This window comes from Dysidea avara, chromosome 3, assembly GCF_963678975.1.
Source record: "Dysidea avara chromosome 3, odDysAvar1.4, whole genome shotgun sequence".
Lineage (NCBI taxonomy): Eukaryota > Metazoa > Porifera > Demospongiae > Dictyoceratida > Dysideidae > Dysidea > Dysidea avara.
The window spans coordinates 11,582,942-11,601,448 of NC_089274.1; the positions used below are offsets into that span (position 1 = coordinate 11,582,942).

Below are 18,507 nucleotides of genomic sequence, written 5' to 3' on the forward strand. Positions count from 1 at the left end.
TTATCATATACTACAATGAGGTCAGATGAGTTCAGTGGTGTACAACCCAGTAATGATGGTTGTGATTACCATTTGGGTACTATTAGTAAATACATAACTCATTGCATTGTGTTAGAATTGTGTTTGCTTTAGCATTTCATCCATGTGCATTTACAGAAAAACAACACCTGACAATTCCACTAGTAACTTTTATTTTAACCGGCTTCCTCGCATCTGGAATGCCCTTCCCGTTATCAACTACCAGGACAACCCACTCAAGATAAAGGCCAAACTTTTAGATTATCTGTGGAATCATTTCACTGCCAATTTCACCTCCAACAACACCTGCTCTTTTTCATTTCTATGTCCATGCTCAAAGTGTTCAAAGATCCCTCACCAACCTAACTTCAACTCCCTTTAACTGTTAATTTCCTCCCTTTTAAGTAATCTTAGACTAGTAAGTAAACTTTGTAGCTAATCACTACTACAATTTAGCTTCCGGCCACTGACACAGGATGTCAGTGGACCATCAGTGTGCTGCCATATGTCCCAATTCTATCATACCAACATCTGCAACTTGTATGTATGTAGGTATATGTACACTGTAAAGTTAATTATTATTATTATAACACAGCTATGAGAAGCAAGGGGCACAATGAATCACACACATACGCATACCATATTAAATTGCTAATAAAACTACAGTTATAGTCAAACTATGTAGTCCTGACCTACGACTACAAATCGTACTGACACTTATTGATAATCTGATGGGGGAAAACTCAAAGCAGTTAGAGTACTCTAGTACAGTGGAACCTGTGTTACGGTCACCTGGATTAAGCGGTCACCTCTGCATAACGGCCATGGACAGGAGGTCCCAAATATTTTTGCCATACAAATGTATGCATTGTTGTCTGCATTAAGCGGTCACCTGTCTCAGTAACGCGTATACCGGCCAACCAAGAATTCGCCTATGAATCACTGTATACATAACTTTCTCCTTCATATAGCGATCGCTACCTTTTATGGTGGCTTGTTAAGCCAACTGTCTGGCACCACGGCACCGCTTCAATTAATGCACAATTATCGCCTTTCAATGAATACTAGCTATATAATCTATCAGGCTTCATTGCTTAAACGTATTCAATAGTTATAACCAAGAGTGAATAACAAGCTCACTTTGTCCTTTGGTCCCAAGGTGACCATTATAGACAGGTTCCACTGTATAACAATACTCCAAAGAAGCCAACCAGAAAGTACAATAGAACTGTTGACTTGGTTTATTGAGTACTGCATTAGTTTACAACATTGCCAAGAGTCTACTATTAATTTCATATATACAGCCTTGTAACAATGCTTTGAATAATAACTTTCACCAATAGTACTTACAAAATATGTGCCATACTAGTGAAGTAGCTAAACACAGATCATTTTATTGCAGTTGTACACATGTTACATAGTTACATTCATGATGGTGTTTTGGATTCTTGGTTATGTGGGTCGCCCATTATTTATTAATGTCAACTGCTTCCCTGGTAACCTACACATATAAAACCCGCCTACACATCACAAAAGCAGAACGATTAGTTGGCTGGCTTAGTAGCAGTGCTAGTGTGGTTCTGGAGTTTTATTATTTGTGATAAATTGTTGACAGAATGAAAGTAAGTGTTGTGTGCTATACATTAACGGTTTATCATTACTTCTATTCTGTAAAGGTCACTTTCAAGTATATCATTATACTCAGTAGTGTTCTAGAACTTATTGTAGTTGTGGATAGTAGACCAGAAGGAGCACCATTGTCAGCTTGTGGAGATATTGTCCCACAACATGGCTCAAACTCTCCTTCTACTGATCAACTGCCATTTACTGTTAACCTAAGTGATTTTACATTTGACTGTTACATTGGTGGACAGAATTACATTAGTAAGCACAGTTGGGCATAGATAAGTATGTACATGTACACTGCTGCATGTTCCTTACAGTCACACTGGAAGGTGGGACAACTAACATGGACTATAGAGGATTTATGATACAAGGAAGATTACTAGCTGATGGTACCACTCCAGTTGGAACATTTTCTAATCCTACTTCAGATCCAGACTATCAAACACAATGTAGCGATGATGTGAGTTACATAATGTGATCATGGAATATTTCGTTGAGTTTACAAAATTTGACAGACAGCTGCCACACACACTGACAGAACTGAAAAGATGACAACAGCTCTTACCTGGACTGCTCCACCTGCAGGAAGTGGCCCTATTGTTTTTAGGTAAGTGTATACTGGTGACGGGATCACAGCCATGAGTATCATGTGCATGTAAATGTAACACATGCACTGTACCTCTGAATGAGGCTTGTACTGTATTTTTGCTTTGTGATCAACCATTGCATTCACCTACAGGTACGCATTCGTGGATGTGTATACTACTTTCTGGGCTAATATGGTTACTATGACAATTAATGAAGGTATGATGTAACTTGTAAATGTATGCAAGCATCTACATACGTGTCTGCTATCTTGGTGATGTCCTAGATTTATCCATGGTTCAACATACAGTAGTTTAAATGAAGGGGGTATGACCTGTGCATGTCACTAACAAAAGAATTTATTGTCAGTGAATATCAACAGCTCCTGCAGAAAATATAGTTAGAGGATACTGCTCAGTGGGGAATAGGAGTTTGGGCAATTAAAAATTCTCCAGCTTTTCCTTTATTTGAACAACAATGGTGTGAGTCTTGAGAAAGTCAACGTTGTCAGGAAGAAACAGATATCAAATGCATTTGTAATTTGCACAGTTGTTTTGTTACACATCCTAACTATTTCTCAATCCTTCAACAAATACTGTCCTTAGTGTGGAGCTCAAAAAATAGTATTATACTGCTACACAATTTGTCTACCTTTGTAAATGTAGTAAAAAATCAGAACCCATGGCTATATTTGAATACAATGGTACTATACAGCTTGAATTGGAATAACACTCAAAATTTGCACCAAAAAATACACCTTCACACGTCAGAGTGACTACAACATTCATAGCTCGCATACATATGTGGGAGAGGATAATGAGAGGAAGTTCTCCCCTACACATCTTACCATAATGGATGGAAACATAAGGCTTCAGTTAAAAGGCATGGCCATATGCTCTTGCCACAAAAATTTATATGATACATACATATAATCAAGAGTTAATAATGGAGAGGACTTAGTTCCACATCATAGAGAGTATCTTCTAACCTTTATTTTTAACTCTTGATATGATGGAGTTAGAAAACCATACATTTGCAATATGTACAATATATAGGCAATGCATGTACACTTATAATAACTTTGCACTGTGGGCGGTATTGATCAATATCATATTAAATATGAATATTCCAGTGTTACTAAATACCCACTAAATATGTATAAGCTTCCTTTGCATCGATAGCCTCATTTATACTATGCTGGCAGTGCTTACTCTTCAAGTGGGAAAACAATTTGGAGGTGTTAGCCAACAAACTTTTTCAATGTAGGTGACAAATAGCTACCATATTCGACTAGTCTCCCATTGAGCATCTAGTAGTGCCATGCTATGCTCTCTTTCTAACAAATTCTGCCATAATACTGTTTGAATAATTTGAAGACCAATAATTTCTGGTATTCTCAGTATATATATATCCATATGCAGTATGAAAGTTAAATATTTAATTATTCGGTTTAAAAATATATTACACAATGACTAAATATCGGTATATTTCCCACCCTTAATAATCCTAACTTGCAGCAATTGTACAAAAACACTGTATATCTCTGGATGAATGCATATACACAATTTTTTGCGTCATGCAGTCACATCACTGGCTAACAAAGACCCTCATTTTACTGTTCCACTATCAACTGGACAACAACTATGCTACAGTATGCAAGGACTAGCTAACTTTATATTCAACCTAATCTCTCATCCTAATATCAATGTCAATGCTTATTTCATTGCTCCTGAGAAAGACAGCACCTTAAAAGAGTACGCCACATTCTTGGGAGATATTGGGATCATGATACAGCCAGATCACTGTATGGGTGACTGTCAGTCTAAACACATCACAACGATCACTATCTCAGCTAGCGACAGAAGTATCCTCCTTGATGGTAGTAAGACTGTGATCACTGATCGTCCAGTACATGTTCTGGTTGACAACTCTACTACCACTATACAACTAGGACAGGTGTTGACAAATGGGAACACTCCCAGTTTGATAGTATCGATAAAGAAGCCCAGACTGTCTGTCAAGATCAACTTTGTCAATGAACATCTTGACTTGATGGTAATGGATGATAGTGGCATAAGCAGTGATTGTCATGGGATAATGGGTGAGTAGTCATATAAACTACTACACTAAACACTCCATTGTTTAATACATACAGGTCAATTCCTCCATAGAGAAGCACATGTTGGGGATGGGTTGATGAAGATCAATGGAAAGGTGATAGAAATTGAGGAGAAGCCAATGTGGGATACTGATGATATTCCTTGTCTACATGCTAAACCACAATATGGCTATCAAGCAGAAGGGATTATAGAAGGAAAGTATACTGATTACATCATGGATAGTCTCTTCTCCCCTCGATTCCAGTATAGAAAGTTTAAGATGTGAACATCTTCCCAAACAATTTGACATATGTAGTATTTAACAGTACATGCACACAGTTGACACTCCTTAACTATTGCATCAATGATGTGATTTAAATCCATAGCCATCATGTATATATGTATGGACTTACAAACACATAATAAAACAAGTTGATGTTGTGTGCTACTTCTAAAAACAAGGCACTAGTTATACATATAGTTGGAAAGTAATTTAACTAAGGTTTCTGTTTTGTAACAATGCGATCATGCATACAGGAATTATCAAATTAATAGTTATTGTAATTTTGCATTTTGTAATTGGTGAATTATTTTGTAGTTCTCTAATTACATTGCTAAGGAAATGCATGTCGACTTCTTATGCACAGTAGTATCTTCTCAACTACTGTTTTTTTTCTACGAAACCTCAAGGCTACCATTATTTTTATTTGCATATGTAGGGACATGTCCCTTTTCGAGTCGAGCAATTTCCTAGTAGCCTACGAGGCCTGCTACAGTAATTAAATACATGAGGAGCCCAATGGGAAGGTAGTTCACCATTACTCATATTTCAAATTGACGAAAAAACCGTATAGACAAACTTATGTAGATAAATAAGTAGCTAGATTCAGTTAGCTATCAACGTTATTACAAACATAATTAAGTTTCATTTCTAAAGTACTATACCTAGTACAACAAACATTCATAACAAAATATGCAATGCTTTTATAGCAAGTGGTGATGTCACTATCCGTAGGATATCTGGAAAGATTTTCTTCAGGATAATCCAGATAGTAAAAACTATCTGTTTAACCTTACTTTAATAGAATATACATCATAAGATAACATGTGAACAGGTAAGGACTGTACGTGTGTGTGGTATACTAATTAATTTCAGAACTTTAATTGATGAATGTTTGCTACATGCATAATATGCAATGTATATTATGTGCAAACAATTTCAAAGTCTTGAAATCCATCATCTCCAATAATTTGCCACTGCGCCTGTCCAAGATCAACCTTTTCTGGCCATAGTGTCTCATTACCCGTCAATGACACAGACATGCAATAGAATGTAAACTAAGGCAAAAACCACTGTGAACACTTACAGTGCCCAAGCTATGCTTGCTTGATCCTTTATTATTGTTTACTTCATGTTGCAGCCGGCCCTCTACACCATGCTATTGCCTTGATTGTGTTATATGAGTGGACTGAATATAACATAACCTACATAGGGATAGGGTGTCCTTGGTTCAATTCTTGATTTCTGCAGCTGTTCATGACAATTTTGTACAATTATTATGTAAATAGGCCATGGAAGGGACCTTAGGGTGAAAATTATTAAACATTATACTCAATATCCGTATAAAAGCATAAAATTTTTACTATTACGACATACATCATTACTCATGGAAACATTTTGACTAGTGATTAAAACATCAATGTATTCTAAAAATATTACTGATGGTAACAGAGTGTATAGTTAGAAATGGGAACATGTATAAAAAATCACTCACGTCAGGGGCGGAGAATAGTACTCAAAAGTGGAGGGCAAGTCATGTGGGGTGGCTGTAAGTTACAAAGTGTTTTAAAATGTGCAAAGCACACTAAATACTAGAGGGTCTGGGGGGATGCCCCATAGAAAAATTTTGAGATTTGAATGCTTTGAGATTGAAACTGAGAGTATTTTCAGTGGCACATGTGCACTCAAATAGGATACTCCTATAATACTATAACAATAATATTAATGACTATCATTAAGATGTTGTACATGCAGTATATAGTAATGAAGGCATTTCAGACAGACTCATGCTCTTGATTATATATGTGTTAATGGAGACAGAATGAATTAATTGCATAGCAGGACCAATTACTCATGTGATTCCACTAAATGTTCTATTAGAGTAGTTAGGTGACTGCTCTTATTAGAGTATCTCAATCTCGTGCACTCCCAGCACGCAGTATTCCATTCTTGCTTAACCTGTAGCACAAATTCTAGTAAATCAAGGCAAAATAAGTTGGCTAATAACTACAACAGTTGCTTTACTTCAGCAACTGGGCTTTGGAAAAAATGAGACCACGAGCAGTTGACCCCTTTGCCTATTTCTCCGCCCCTGACTATACATAAATATTATCCAAAGTTACAAAAATAAAAAATTTATAACTTGATGCCACCATAGCTGCTGGTACATATAGTTTTTAATAGACCAATCATTATTGTATTCTTTTGCTGCTTTGCTTCATGTTTCACCTTGGGCACAATAGTCTTCCATTGACATCTAAATAAAAACCATAACTCTCAAAACAGATACTAACATTTTGTATGTGTGTATGTATACAAGATTAGGAATTTTACACTTGTGTGTTTACTTTTGGTAACATAATAAATTATAGTTAACGCACCGCTACTCATGTGTACGGAAAATACAGCACGAGGGTGTGTGTCAAGAGGCTAATACAGCACGAGGTGAAGATGAGTGCTGTTATTTGCCTCAAGATACCCCCAAGTGCTGTATTTTTTGTACACACTAGCATAGGCGGTGCTTTAAGTGTTATACTGTACTTCCTAGCCATCTGACTTGGAATGATTTCCTCTAGTACTCAAACCGCTGCAATTTTCGGTGATCAAGGCATCAGTAAGTGTTTATATAATCTATTTCTAGCCGTAGAACGAACAGTTAGTCTAGTTTTAGCAATTTACAATGTTATGCATGTGATCAATCATGCTGTCTTAGTGGAGTCGCTTCATGATCAGATGATCAGTAAGTGTTCATACAATCTATTTCTAGCCGTAAAACGAACTGGTAGGATTAGTTTGGCTGCTTTTAGCAATTTATAGTGTCACGTAAGTAGGGTTGTTTTCATAACATTCCTTAAATAAATTCTCCACATAACTGTACTATATTTGCCCAACTGTGCTGTATTTACCCAATTACGTAGCTGCATAACTGTTCTGTATGATTCATACAGTACAGTCATACAGCTAATTAGTACTGCATGGACAATACAGTACGTGGTATCGCTTTGATCCTCCCACACAAAGTACAACATTAATCATTAATGTACTTCTATAACACAGCATCAAGAAAAGAATGGTGTAATATTTATAAGAGGCTAAAATGGCATGACAAAACACACTTATACTAATTACTAACTAGTATATTAAAAATGTATTAATTTAAAGATTACTGAAAGTAGGAATCCAAACAACAAAAAGTAGTAAAACAAGAGATGAATGACAGTATTACAGCATAGTTCAGTAGGAAAATCCTTACATCCGCATGTTATAACAATCATTTTTGTTCAATGCCAAAGTAGGGATTTTCCCACCGAGCTATGCTGTAATACCATCATTCATCTCTTGTTTCACTGTTTTTTTTTGCTTGGATCCCTATAAATTAATTTTTATATACTAGTTTGCTTGTTTTTTGTTATAGCACACAGCTATACACGTGTGACCGTTATATTAGGGTGACTGATGCATTAGAGTATCTCAAGTCAGCCTTTCACCTACTACCAGGGAGTGTGTCACTATTTCATTCTGCTAGCACTATGAATACAGCTAGGCCAATAATAACAGGGTGTGTTATCATGGCACATTGTTAAGAGGTGTGGTTGGTGCTAGATCATTATTATTGCATTAATATGCATGGCATTGAACCTATCATGAAGTTACAGGTATCTACAGAGCGTAAGTGCTTCAATAAGTTTGCGGTGTCTAAACAACATGTTGATAGGAAACATTAACACCTAAATATGGTTTCATTGCATGGAGAATGAAGAATACTAGCCTGATTAAAGATAAAAGGAAAGACAAGGCGCAGAGGGCACACACTCATCAGAACCCTAAAGCATATCCCACTAGTGAGTTTGTTGTTATGGCCTAAAGTGGTGGCTGAATGCTGCTTCGTTTGGCCTCCAGCCTTGTGATTGTGGTCAGGCAGGCAGACTGATAGGCAGACAAAAATTTGAGTTCTAGTGATTTTTAAAAAAATCTATATCTGGCCGCCTGTAAGTGTTTTCTTGTTACTGATGCTGTATTTGATGTTAGATGGACTAATATTATTTCATTATGGTTTTTTTTTGTCGTGCAAGATTTTTCTAGGATGATTTTTAAAGGTGGCATTTTGGGAGGCATGTCATTTTCAGAGGGATCCTAATATACTTAAACTGTTCTACAGTACTATTTGATAAGTGATGTAGCTATTTTGCATAGTTTACTATGTCCTGCCTGTTACAGGCTGTGTTAGCTACTAGTTTGATGAAGGTTATACGCCAGCAGTTGGAAAATGTGCAGCATATTTTCAGGTATGCATTTGTGGTTTACAACCATTTAATACCTAAGCAGATCTATTCAGTATTCTGGTACTATCGAGTTTCCCAATGGATGTTCATATCCCGACCAATTTACTTACTTCAACTGGTGGACATGGCACAAAAATTACAGACAATTATTCTTCAATTCACAAAACCACTAATGCACTACAGTGAATTGACACTTTGTGCTGTCAGCAAAAAATGGGGCACAAAGGAGGACAAAGGTATTACATTGTATGTGCTACCATATGCCAGAAAGCACCAGCCAGGCTGAAGCAACAACTTAACATGTGATAAATGAACCTGTAGCTCTAATTGTTATTTGCGGTACCATTTTAGATAAGCAGATATACATAGCACAGTATGCAATTAACTTGCTTACATCAACTGCAAAGAGGCAAGGTGCGGACTTCATTTTTGTGTGACACCAAAGCTCAATGAATAAATCTCTTTGTCCTATGAGAGATATGCAACTATTGCATCTCCTGCAGAAGCATGTCTCAGGCCTAAGTGACATCTATCTGTAACAATTAGGTTTAACAACAGTGGCTATTGTTGCTGTGATTGCATAAGACATCATCATTTGTGACTGAATTTGACAAAACAAGGCTTCGACGCACAAAGCTTTGTTAGGAGATATGGCGATTTTAAGGAATCATTGTGTAATAACTTCCCAGTGCCTACAGCTGTGCAAACAAAATTTGCACCAATTGTTCATCTGTTCACTAGCTATCACTGAGTGGGTGTATACATTTCTGATACCCAAAATTTGCCCTGTTTTGAGCAGCTTTTTTCGAGCGGGTTATAATATCACAGATGGTAGTAATAGGGTGGGAGGGTGGGGGTGGACGGTGGTCTTAATATACGGGTATAAAATGGAGTAAGAAGACGATTGGAATCCAGAGGCCAAGTTTGGGCTCTCCATGGCCCTCCATGGCCCTCAAATTACTCCAAATTGACTGAGAACACTATTGGCGAGCTCTCTGTGAAGTCCCAGCTCACTACACACCATTATCACAAAGCCATGGCCATTTAATGGTGCCAATCTCACACTTGTGGCTTTGACAGGGTCGGAAGAAAGCTGCTACAGAAACCAGACTTGTCAGTGCTGAAGGAAGTACAGTGTGAAATATGATAGTGTATTAGACCAGCAATCCATTTCTGGTAAAATCGTAAGTTTGATTTTGTGTGTGTGGAAGCCTGGTTTTGTGAAATCCGGTCACATTTAACTAATTGGTCGGTTGGAAATTCCATTAAACAAACTTTAGCAAAAGCGTGTATGGCATATTTGCAAATCACTTATGTACTGTAATACAATACTGCCAGACACATATTTTTTGGTACATTGGTGATTCTTACTATCAAGTACTGTAATGCTTTATGGTTTCCTCACTTGTAATATCTTATTTAACCACTCAATGACATCATAGATGGGTGGACCAAAGTTCGATTTCCCTTCATGGTCAGTTATTGAAATCTACACAAAAGACATTACGCACATAACAGTAATCTATTGTAGTTATAGTAACAAGTATAGCGAAAAAATAGTTCGATTATAGACTGAATTAGGGATTAAATGTTCACTAATATATCTACAGATGTAGTGACCTCCCTTGTTTTTTCCATACTTGTTTCTATGATCCTTAATATTCCTATTTTTTCTGTTTGTTTACTTTTCTTGAAACATTATTATGACTGATGAACCCACGCATACCGCATCAAAAGAAAGGATGACGCCAGAGTTAACGTTTTCAGCTGAACGTGTGCCCCAGCTATTAAGACCATTACGCTTAGCTTTCAGCTAATGTTCTGCCCGTTACACAGTGATACAAATGAAAAATAGTATTAGAAGTGCCTCTGCAATCAATACAGTCGCCACAAAAATACAGACAATCCAACTATCAATTACTGACTCGAAAGTGAAGTAGGGTGCTTTATGCTTCACTTTCACATATTTTCAGCCCATTATACAGCGTTACCAATGAAGAACAGTATTAGAAGTACTTCTGCAATCAATCCAGTCACCACGTAAAATATGTACAATTCCTGTTTACAAACATAGGGACACCATGCACCACACTACCATGAATTGACACCTTGGGCTGGGATACAAAGGAGGAGAAAAGTGCGTCCATGATGCATGCATTGTATGTACCAAAAGGCACACATCTCGGGATGAAGTTATGTCGAGCAGTGAAAAAATCCAGCCCATAGGCTTAGCCGTTATCAAGATACACTTGCCTGAAAGTATCAGTTAGTCAGTAGAACATTCCATTGAATTTTTTTTAATTTGTAACAATCAACTGGATACATTTTAGTATAGCGGCACAACCAAAAATATCACTCTAAAACCAGCCTCACAATACCTCCATGGTGCCTTGGTAGTATTGGTTAGGCATAACCAAGCCCTAAAAGTGCCTTCAGTATAACCTTAAACACTTTCAAAAAGTTGCTACCATTTAAAATATATATATTTTTATTGATTGACTGCCTGACTGACTAATGCTGTCAGACAAGCGTAACTCGATAATAGCTTAGGATACAGGCTTGTTTTTTCACTGTTTGATGTCACTTCAGCCCAACAAGTGACTTTTGGCATACCGCATTACATATACAATGCACACATCATGGACTTACCTTTTGTGTCACATTTCTTTTTGCTGACAGCTCAAGGTGTCAATTCGTGGTAGCACGATAGCTTCCTTACGCTTGTAACAGGAATCATCCATATTTTCCACAAAGACTGGATTGGTTGCAGAGGCGCTTCTCCTACTGTTCTTCACTTGTCTGAACATAGCTGAAAACAAAACGTAGTGGCCACTTCACTTCGTCAGTAATTGAAAATTGGGGCACACAAATCATCTGTATTTTTCATGGTGACTGGATTGATTGGAGAGGCGCTTCTCCTACTGTTCTTCATTTGTGGTGCCTTTCACTTTCCAATCAGTAATTGATAGTTACGCATTCAGATGAACATTAACTCAGGTACCATTCTTTCTTATGATGCAGTATGTGTGGATTCACCAATGTTACAAAAAAACAAAGCTTTCCCCAGTAAAATAAAGTAGAGCAGAAAAACTATCAATATTATTTACTACCAACATCAAAGTCAATTTATTAATTACATACATTCTTTTTACCACATCAACAGAATTTTGAGTAGTGCTGTACCACGCTCTACCTCTCTTTAGGAAGCCCCTGAAAAGTAGACAAACAAGTATTGGGAATTTTTAGTGTAGGTTAGAGACCTAGCACGAGGATCTTTGTGGATGTTAAAACCAAGGGGAAGCAGAGGTTTTAAAACGTGAAAATTCGAGGGCTTTGTCTCTAACCGACTTAGAAAATGAAACTGTTTTATATGGGCACATAGGTGGAGTTATTGTGGGATTGGATTAGATGTTTTAAATTCGTCACACTATCTTAACATGAGCGCAGAAGACAGAACATCTTTTCATTGAACAGCTGAAGAGAAATCGAAGCAAATTGATTAGTTGCTGCCATTGCACATGCCATGGCATCACAGCAGTGTGAAGAAGAGGTAAATTAACGTAATAGTTGGCTTGAGTGACTACGATGACAACAATTGTATTTATGGCGCAACAGCAGTATAATGACCAGGTTTGGCTTCGCGTTCACACTACAAATAATGCAAAATAACCATTCTACAAAGAAGCTTACCCATCTAGATATCTAGTAAAGTGTTATTGAAGAGGAAACGTGCTCAATACACTCTAGAAAACAGATGGGCACTAAACAGAATTTTCTGTGATATTACAAGACCTCATTATCTCCAAAAGATCAAAGCATTCTATGCATACCATTTTGATTTGGGATCATAGAAAATGTAGGGAAACAAGGGAGGTCGCCTACACCTGCAGATATACTTGTGGATTTTCTATAATCTCTAATTGAACCTAAACTTCCTAATTTTTCCTTATGCTTGTTGTACATGGCTGTTGTATTAGTGTGGTGAGAGAAAACCATCAATCATGAAATGATGACAGTACATAAATTGCAGAATGTATGATAGTGCTTTATTAGAGTATCTTGATCTTGCAGCTGAGTCTCTGGTAGGGGTACCGCACATGCTAGGGCATGGTTGTCGTGTTCTGTTTTTTTTTGTTTTTGTTTTTTTTCTGAAGTAAATTCAACCATTTACTATAACAGGGAGGAGAGAGATGCACTATAGCCCCTTTCCACTCCCTGTTATAGAAGCTGATATGGAAAATTAATTCCTCAATAAAGGCAAGGTGCACATTCATCATATCTCAAAAAGGGTATGTGCCATTTGTGAGTTTGGTGTTGTGGTATAACATGATAGTTGTAAGGTGTGTTTCAACTTCTAGACTTCAACTTTAGTAACCTGAAAAGTTTCCAATAAATTGGTACAAGAAAACGATTCAATTGGATTTTTTATTGACTGACTAATTATTCTCAGCCAAACATAACTAAACTGGTATACACTACAGGTTTACTGTTCAATGAGACACTTTAGCTTAAGACATTAATTTATCTGCCGCATGCAAAATGGATTTACCTTTGGTATCTATTTATTTCTCTACTAACATGTAAGTGCTAATTTGTGGATGTTATTTCAATGTTTTCTTATGCTGGCTATCACTTTTAAAGATAATTTCCTTACCATGCCTCCTACATTTGAAGTGAGTGGGTAGGGTCTTGTTGCACTGTTCTAAGGTGTATAGTGGGCAGAACACTGTCAAAAATGAAACAAAATGGCCACATCGCTTTTTAGTTAGTGAAGGCAATAGTGAAAATAGTATGTATCGTGGGAGGTTACCTACACCTGCAGCTATTCTTGTACGCATATAATTCTTACTTCAGTTATACAGTGGTAGTTATATGGCCGTGACTTGGGAATGTGTGCCAGCATACGTAGCTTTAGGTGTAGGCAACCTTCTTTGTTTCATTGCTTTTTTTTCCCGTGATCCTTACTCAAATATAAAGCTCCTAATTTTTCATTACGTTTATTGATTGCAAATTGTGTATACAGCGCATGCATATTATGCTAACAAGTTTTCCTATACTAGGTTGTGTACCCATTGGATGTAATAAGGAGAAGAATGCAGGTTTATTCAATGCAGCAAGGAGCAAATAAGGCTCAGTCATTATCTTTGATAAATTTCATTAAAAGAATACAAGTTCGTAATCTCTTCCCAGGCTTGACTGCTACTTACCTAAAGGTAATGCCTTCGGCTGCTATTAGTTTGTTAGTCAGAGATGCTGTGTTAGGGAGACTATAATTGTGTATTTTTGTATGTAATTTATATGCTATTTTTGTCAAATGAACTATTTAAAGATTAAAGTTGTGATATCCTCCACTACTCATTCCTTTCTTATTAAGAGGTATCATCTCAAGATGTTCATTGACAAAGCTGATCCTGAGAGACATTTTAGTCATCTTGACTGCTATTATCAAGCTAGGCAGTTTCTTATTTGTCACTACCTGTCCCAGGTGTATGGAAGCAATTGAGTTTTCTACCAGGGCAATGACTGGACAATCTAATCTGATCACAGCCTTGCCATGGAGAATAAAACTTCTGTCACTGGCTGAGATGATCATCCTTGTGCCTTCAGGTTTACATTCACCCTTGCAGTGATCTGGTTGTACAGTGGTCCCTTGATTATCCAACCATCAATTATCCGAATTTTCGGTTATCCGAACTATGGAGGTGACTGTTCTATTAGAGTATTTTGTCTAAAGTGTGTGTTCTAATGCAGTAATTGAACAGGGCTCTGTATATAAATGAATGGGATTCTATTATCCGAACTTTTTGATTATCTGAACACCCTCAGGGCCCAATGAGTTTGGATAATAGAGGGAACACTGTACCATGACCTGATAGTGGCATCTGTAAATAGTGAGTTCGTCTTTGAAACTAAATTTAATTTAAAATGTGCTAAAGAAATCCTAAACATTATCAATTGTATGAGATATGTCTTATCCCATGTGCTCAAAACTACACACTGTATAAAGGTTTTCTATGCTCAATAATGATGTTTACCATGACTTTAAACGTCAAGCATAGCTCTGGACCTTTCCAAAATATATATACCTGGAAGCCAGCTATTCATTAGCAGGACTACATGCTGAGAAGAAAATAAAAGTCCCAGGCTACTATATGAAGAAGTATATATGCAATGCACTTTGCTCAGTAATAGTGATCACCGAGGGAATAAATTAGGTGATTATGGTACTACACAAATAGACTGCATAGACAACACCACCATTATCATATACTACAATGAGGTCAGATGAGTTCAGTGGTGTACAACCCAGTAATGATGGGTGTGATTACCATTTGGGTACTATTAGTAAATACATAACTCATTGCATTGTGTTAGAAATGTGTTTGCTTTAGCATTTCATCCATGTGCATTTACAGAAAAACAACACAGCTATGAGAAGCAAGGGGCACAATGAATCACACACATACGCATACCATATTAAATTGCTAATAAGACTACAGTTATAGTCAAACTATGTAGTCCTGACCTACGACTACAAATCGTACTGACACTTATTGATAATCTGATGGGGGAAAACTCAAAGCAGTTAGAGTACTCTAGTATAACAATACTCCAAAGAAGACAACCAGAAAGTACAATAGTACTGTTGACTTGGTTTATTGAGTACTGCATTAGTTTAAAACATTGCCAAGAGTCTACTATTAATTTCATATATACAGCCTTGTAACAATGCTTTGAATAATAACTTTCACCAATAGTACTTACAAAATATGTGCCATACTAGTGAAGTAAATACAGATCATTTTATTGCAGTTGTACACATGTTACATAGTTACATATATGGTGTTTTGGATTCTTGGTTATGTGGGTCGCCCATTATTTATTTTGTAATGTCAACTGCTTCCCTGGTAACCTACACATATAAAACCCTACACATATAAAACCCTACACATCACAAAAGCAGAACGATTAGTTGGCTGGCTTAGTAGCAGTGCTAGTGTGGTTCTGGAGTTTTATTGTGATAAATTGTTGACAGAATGAAAGTAAGTGTCGTGGCACAATAATACTAATAGCTTATCATTATTTCTATTCTGTAAAGGTCACTTTCAAGTATATCATTATACTCAGTAGTATTCTAGAACTTATTGTAGTTGTGGATAGTAGACCAGAAGGAGCACCATTGTCAGCTTGTGGAGATATTGTCCCACAACATGGCTCAAACTCTCCTTCTACTGATCAACTGCCATTTACTGTTAACCTAAGTGATTTTACATTTGACTGTTACATTGGTGGACAGAATTACATTAGTAAGCACAGTTGGGCATAGATAAGTATGTACATGTACACTGCTGCATGTTCCTTACAGTCACACTGGAAGGTGGGACAACTAACATGGACTATAGAGGATTTATGATACAAGGAAGATTACTAGCTGATGGTACCACTCCAGTTGGAACATTTTCTAATCCTACTTCAGATCCAAACTATCAAACACAATGTACCGATGATGTGAGTTATATAATGTGATCATGGAATATTTCGTTGAGTTTACAAAATTTGACAGACAGCTGCCACACACACTGACAGAACTGAAAAGATGGCAACAGCTCTTACCTGGACTGCGCCACCTGCAGGAAGTGGCCCTATTGTTTTTAGGTAAGTGTATACTGGTGATGGGATCACAGCCATGAGTATCATGTGCATGTAAATGTAACACATGCACTGTACCTCTGAATGAGGCTTGTACTGTATTTTTGCTGTGTGATCAACCATTGCATTCACCTACAGGTACGCATTCGTGGATGTGTATACTACTTTCTGGGCTAATATGGTTACTATGACAATTAATGAAGGTATGATGTAACTTGTAAATGTAAGTTCTCCCCTACACATCTTACCATAATGGATGGAAACATAAGGCTTCAGTTAAAAGGCATGGCCATATGTTCTTGCCACAAAAATTTATATGGTACATACATATGATCAAGAGTTAATAATGGAGAGGACTTAGTTCCACATCATAGAGAGTATCTTCTAACCTTTATTTTTAACTCTTGATATGATGGAGTTAGAAAACCATACATTTGTAATATGTACAATATATAGGCAATGCATGTACACTTATAATAACTTTGCACTGTGGGCGGTATTGATCAATATCATATTAATTATAAATATTCCAGTGTTACTAAATACCCACTAAATATGTATAAGCTTCCTTTACATCGATAGCCTCATTTATACTATACTGGCAGTGCTTACTCTTCAGGTGGGAATACAATTTGGAGGTGTTAGCCAACAAACTTTTTCAATGTAGGTGACAAATAGCAACCATATTCGACTAGAGCATCTAGTAGTGTCATGCTATGCTCTCTTGCTAACGAATTCTGCCATAGTACTGTTTGAATAATTTGAAAACCAGTAATTTCCAGTATTCTCAGTATATCCATATGCAGTATTAATGAAAGTTAAATATTTAATTATTTGCCGGTTAAAAAATATATTACACAATAACTAAATATTGGTATATTGCCCATCCTTATCCTAACTTGCAATAACTGTACATAACACATTATATCTCTGGATGAATGTATATACAACACATATTTTTCTTATGCAGTTACATCACTGGCTAACAAAGATCCTCATTTTACTGTTCCACTATCAACTGGACAACAACTATGTTACAGTATGCAAGGACTAGCTAACTTTATATTCAACCTAATCTCTCATCCTAATATCAATGTCAATGCTTATTTCATTGCTCCTGAGAAAGACAGCACCTTAAAAGAGTACGCCACATTCTTGGGAGATATTGGGATCATGATACAGCCAGATCACTGTATGGGTGACTGTCAGTCTAAACACATCACAACGATCACTATCTCAGCTAGCGACAGAAGTATCCTCCTTGATGGTAGTAAGACTGTGATCACTGATCGTCCAGTACATGTTCTGGTTGACAACTCTACTACTACTATACAACTAGGACAGGTATTGACAAATGGGAACACTCCCAGTTTGATAGTATCGATAAAGAAGCCCAGACTGTCTGTCAAGATCAACTTTGTCAATGAACATCTTGACTTGATGGTAATGGATGATAGTGGCATAAGCAGTGATTGTCATGGGATAATGGGTGAGTAGTCATATAAACTACTACACTAAACACTCCATTGTTTAATACATACAGGTCAGTTCCTCCATAGAGAAGCACATGTTGGGGATGGGTTGATGAAGATCAATGGAAAGGTGATAGAAATTGAGGAGAAGCCAATGTGGGGTACTGATGACATTCCTTGTCTACATGCTAAACCACAATATGGCTATCAAGCAGAAGGGATTATAGAAGGAAAGTATACTGATTACATCATGGATAGTCTCTTCTCCCCTCGGTTCCAGTATAGAAAGTTTAAGATGTGAACATCTTCATAAACAATTTGACATATGTAGTATTTAACAGTACATGCACACAGTTGACACTCCTTAACTAATGCATCAATGATGTGATTTAAATCCATAGCCATCATATATACAAACACACCAGCATTGAAACCGGGTCACTACTGCTGACCCGGATGTGACCCGGATTAATTAAAGCCGAGGCGTGCGATAA

General features: G+C 36.9%; 4 protein-coding genes across 4 annotated transcripts in view; 2 read left to right on the forward strand and 2 right to left on the reverse strand.

Annotated features, from left to right (window-relative positions):
- Positions 1 to 18,507, reverse strand: part of LOC136249363 (serine/arginine repetitive matrix protein 1-like) — a 107,135-nt gene that overhangs the window by 24,723 nt on the left and 63,905 nt on the right. The window lies entirely within an intron of this gene.
- LOC136249360 (putative ferric-chelate reductase 1) lies at positions 1,504 to 4,764 on the forward strand. The gene is made up of 7 exons (XM_066041324.1): positions 1,504 to 1,640; positions 1,695 to 1,902; positions 1,962 to 2,104; positions 2,160 to 2,251; positions 2,384 to 2,448; positions 3,812 to 4,330; positions 4,385 to 4,764. Exons 1-7 carry the CDS (start codon positions 1,635 to 1,637, stop codon positions 4,612 to 4,614), a joined length of 1,263 nt encoding a protein of 420 aa, XP_065897396.1. The 5' UTR covers positions 1,504 to 1,634; the 3' UTR covers positions 4,615 to 4,764.
- LOC136249366 (uncharacterized) overlaps positions 5,902 to 18,507 on the reverse strand; it is a 43,082-nt gene continuing 30,476 nt past the window's right edge. The window contains exons 11-12 of the mRNA XM_066041337.1: positions 10,297 to 10,380; positions 5,902 to 6,865 (exon numbers count right to left, since the gene is read on the reverse strand). Coding sequence (XP_065897409.1) covers positions 6,827 to 6,865; positions 10,297 to 10,380 — 123 coding nt within the window. The 3' untranslated portion in view covers positions 5,902 to 6,826. The remainder of the gene's footprint in view (positions 6,866 to 10,296; positions 10,381 to 18,507) is intronic.
- Positions 15,822 to 18,434, forward strand: LOC136249367 (putative ferric-chelate reductase 1). The gene is made up of 7 exons (XM_066041338.1): positions 15,822 to 15,934; positions 15,991 to 16,198; positions 16,258 to 16,400; positions 16,456 to 16,547; positions 16,680 to 16,744; positions 17,512 to 18,030; positions 18,085 to 18,434. Exons 1-7 carry the CDS (start codon positions 15,929 to 15,931, stop codon positions 18,312 to 18,314), a joined length of 1,263 nt encoding a protein of 420 aa, XP_065897410.1. The 5' UTR covers positions 15,822 to 15,928; the 3' UTR covers positions 18,315 to 18,434.

Excerpts from the sequence above, each read along its gene's own strand:
- LOC136249360 (XM_066041324.1), top strand. Across the intron at positions 1,903-1,961 it reads TGGTGGACAGAATTACATTA|TCACACTGGAAGGTGGGACA; the intron begins GTAAGCACAGTT and ends TGTTCCTTACAG. Across the intron at positions 4,331-4,384 it reads TGATTGTCATGGGATAATGG|GTCAATTCCTCCATAGAGAA; the intron begins GTGAGTAGTCAT and ends TAATACATACAG.
- LOC136249367 (XM_066041338.1), top strand. Across the intron at positions 16,401-16,455 it reads AAACACAATGTACCGATGAT|ACAGCTGCCACACACACTGA; the intron begins GTGAGTTATATA and ends AAAATTTGACAG. Across the intron at positions 16,548-16,679 it reads AGTGGCCCTATTGTTTTTAG|GTACGCATTCGTGGATGTGT; the intron begins GTAAGTGTATAC and ends ATTCACCTACAG.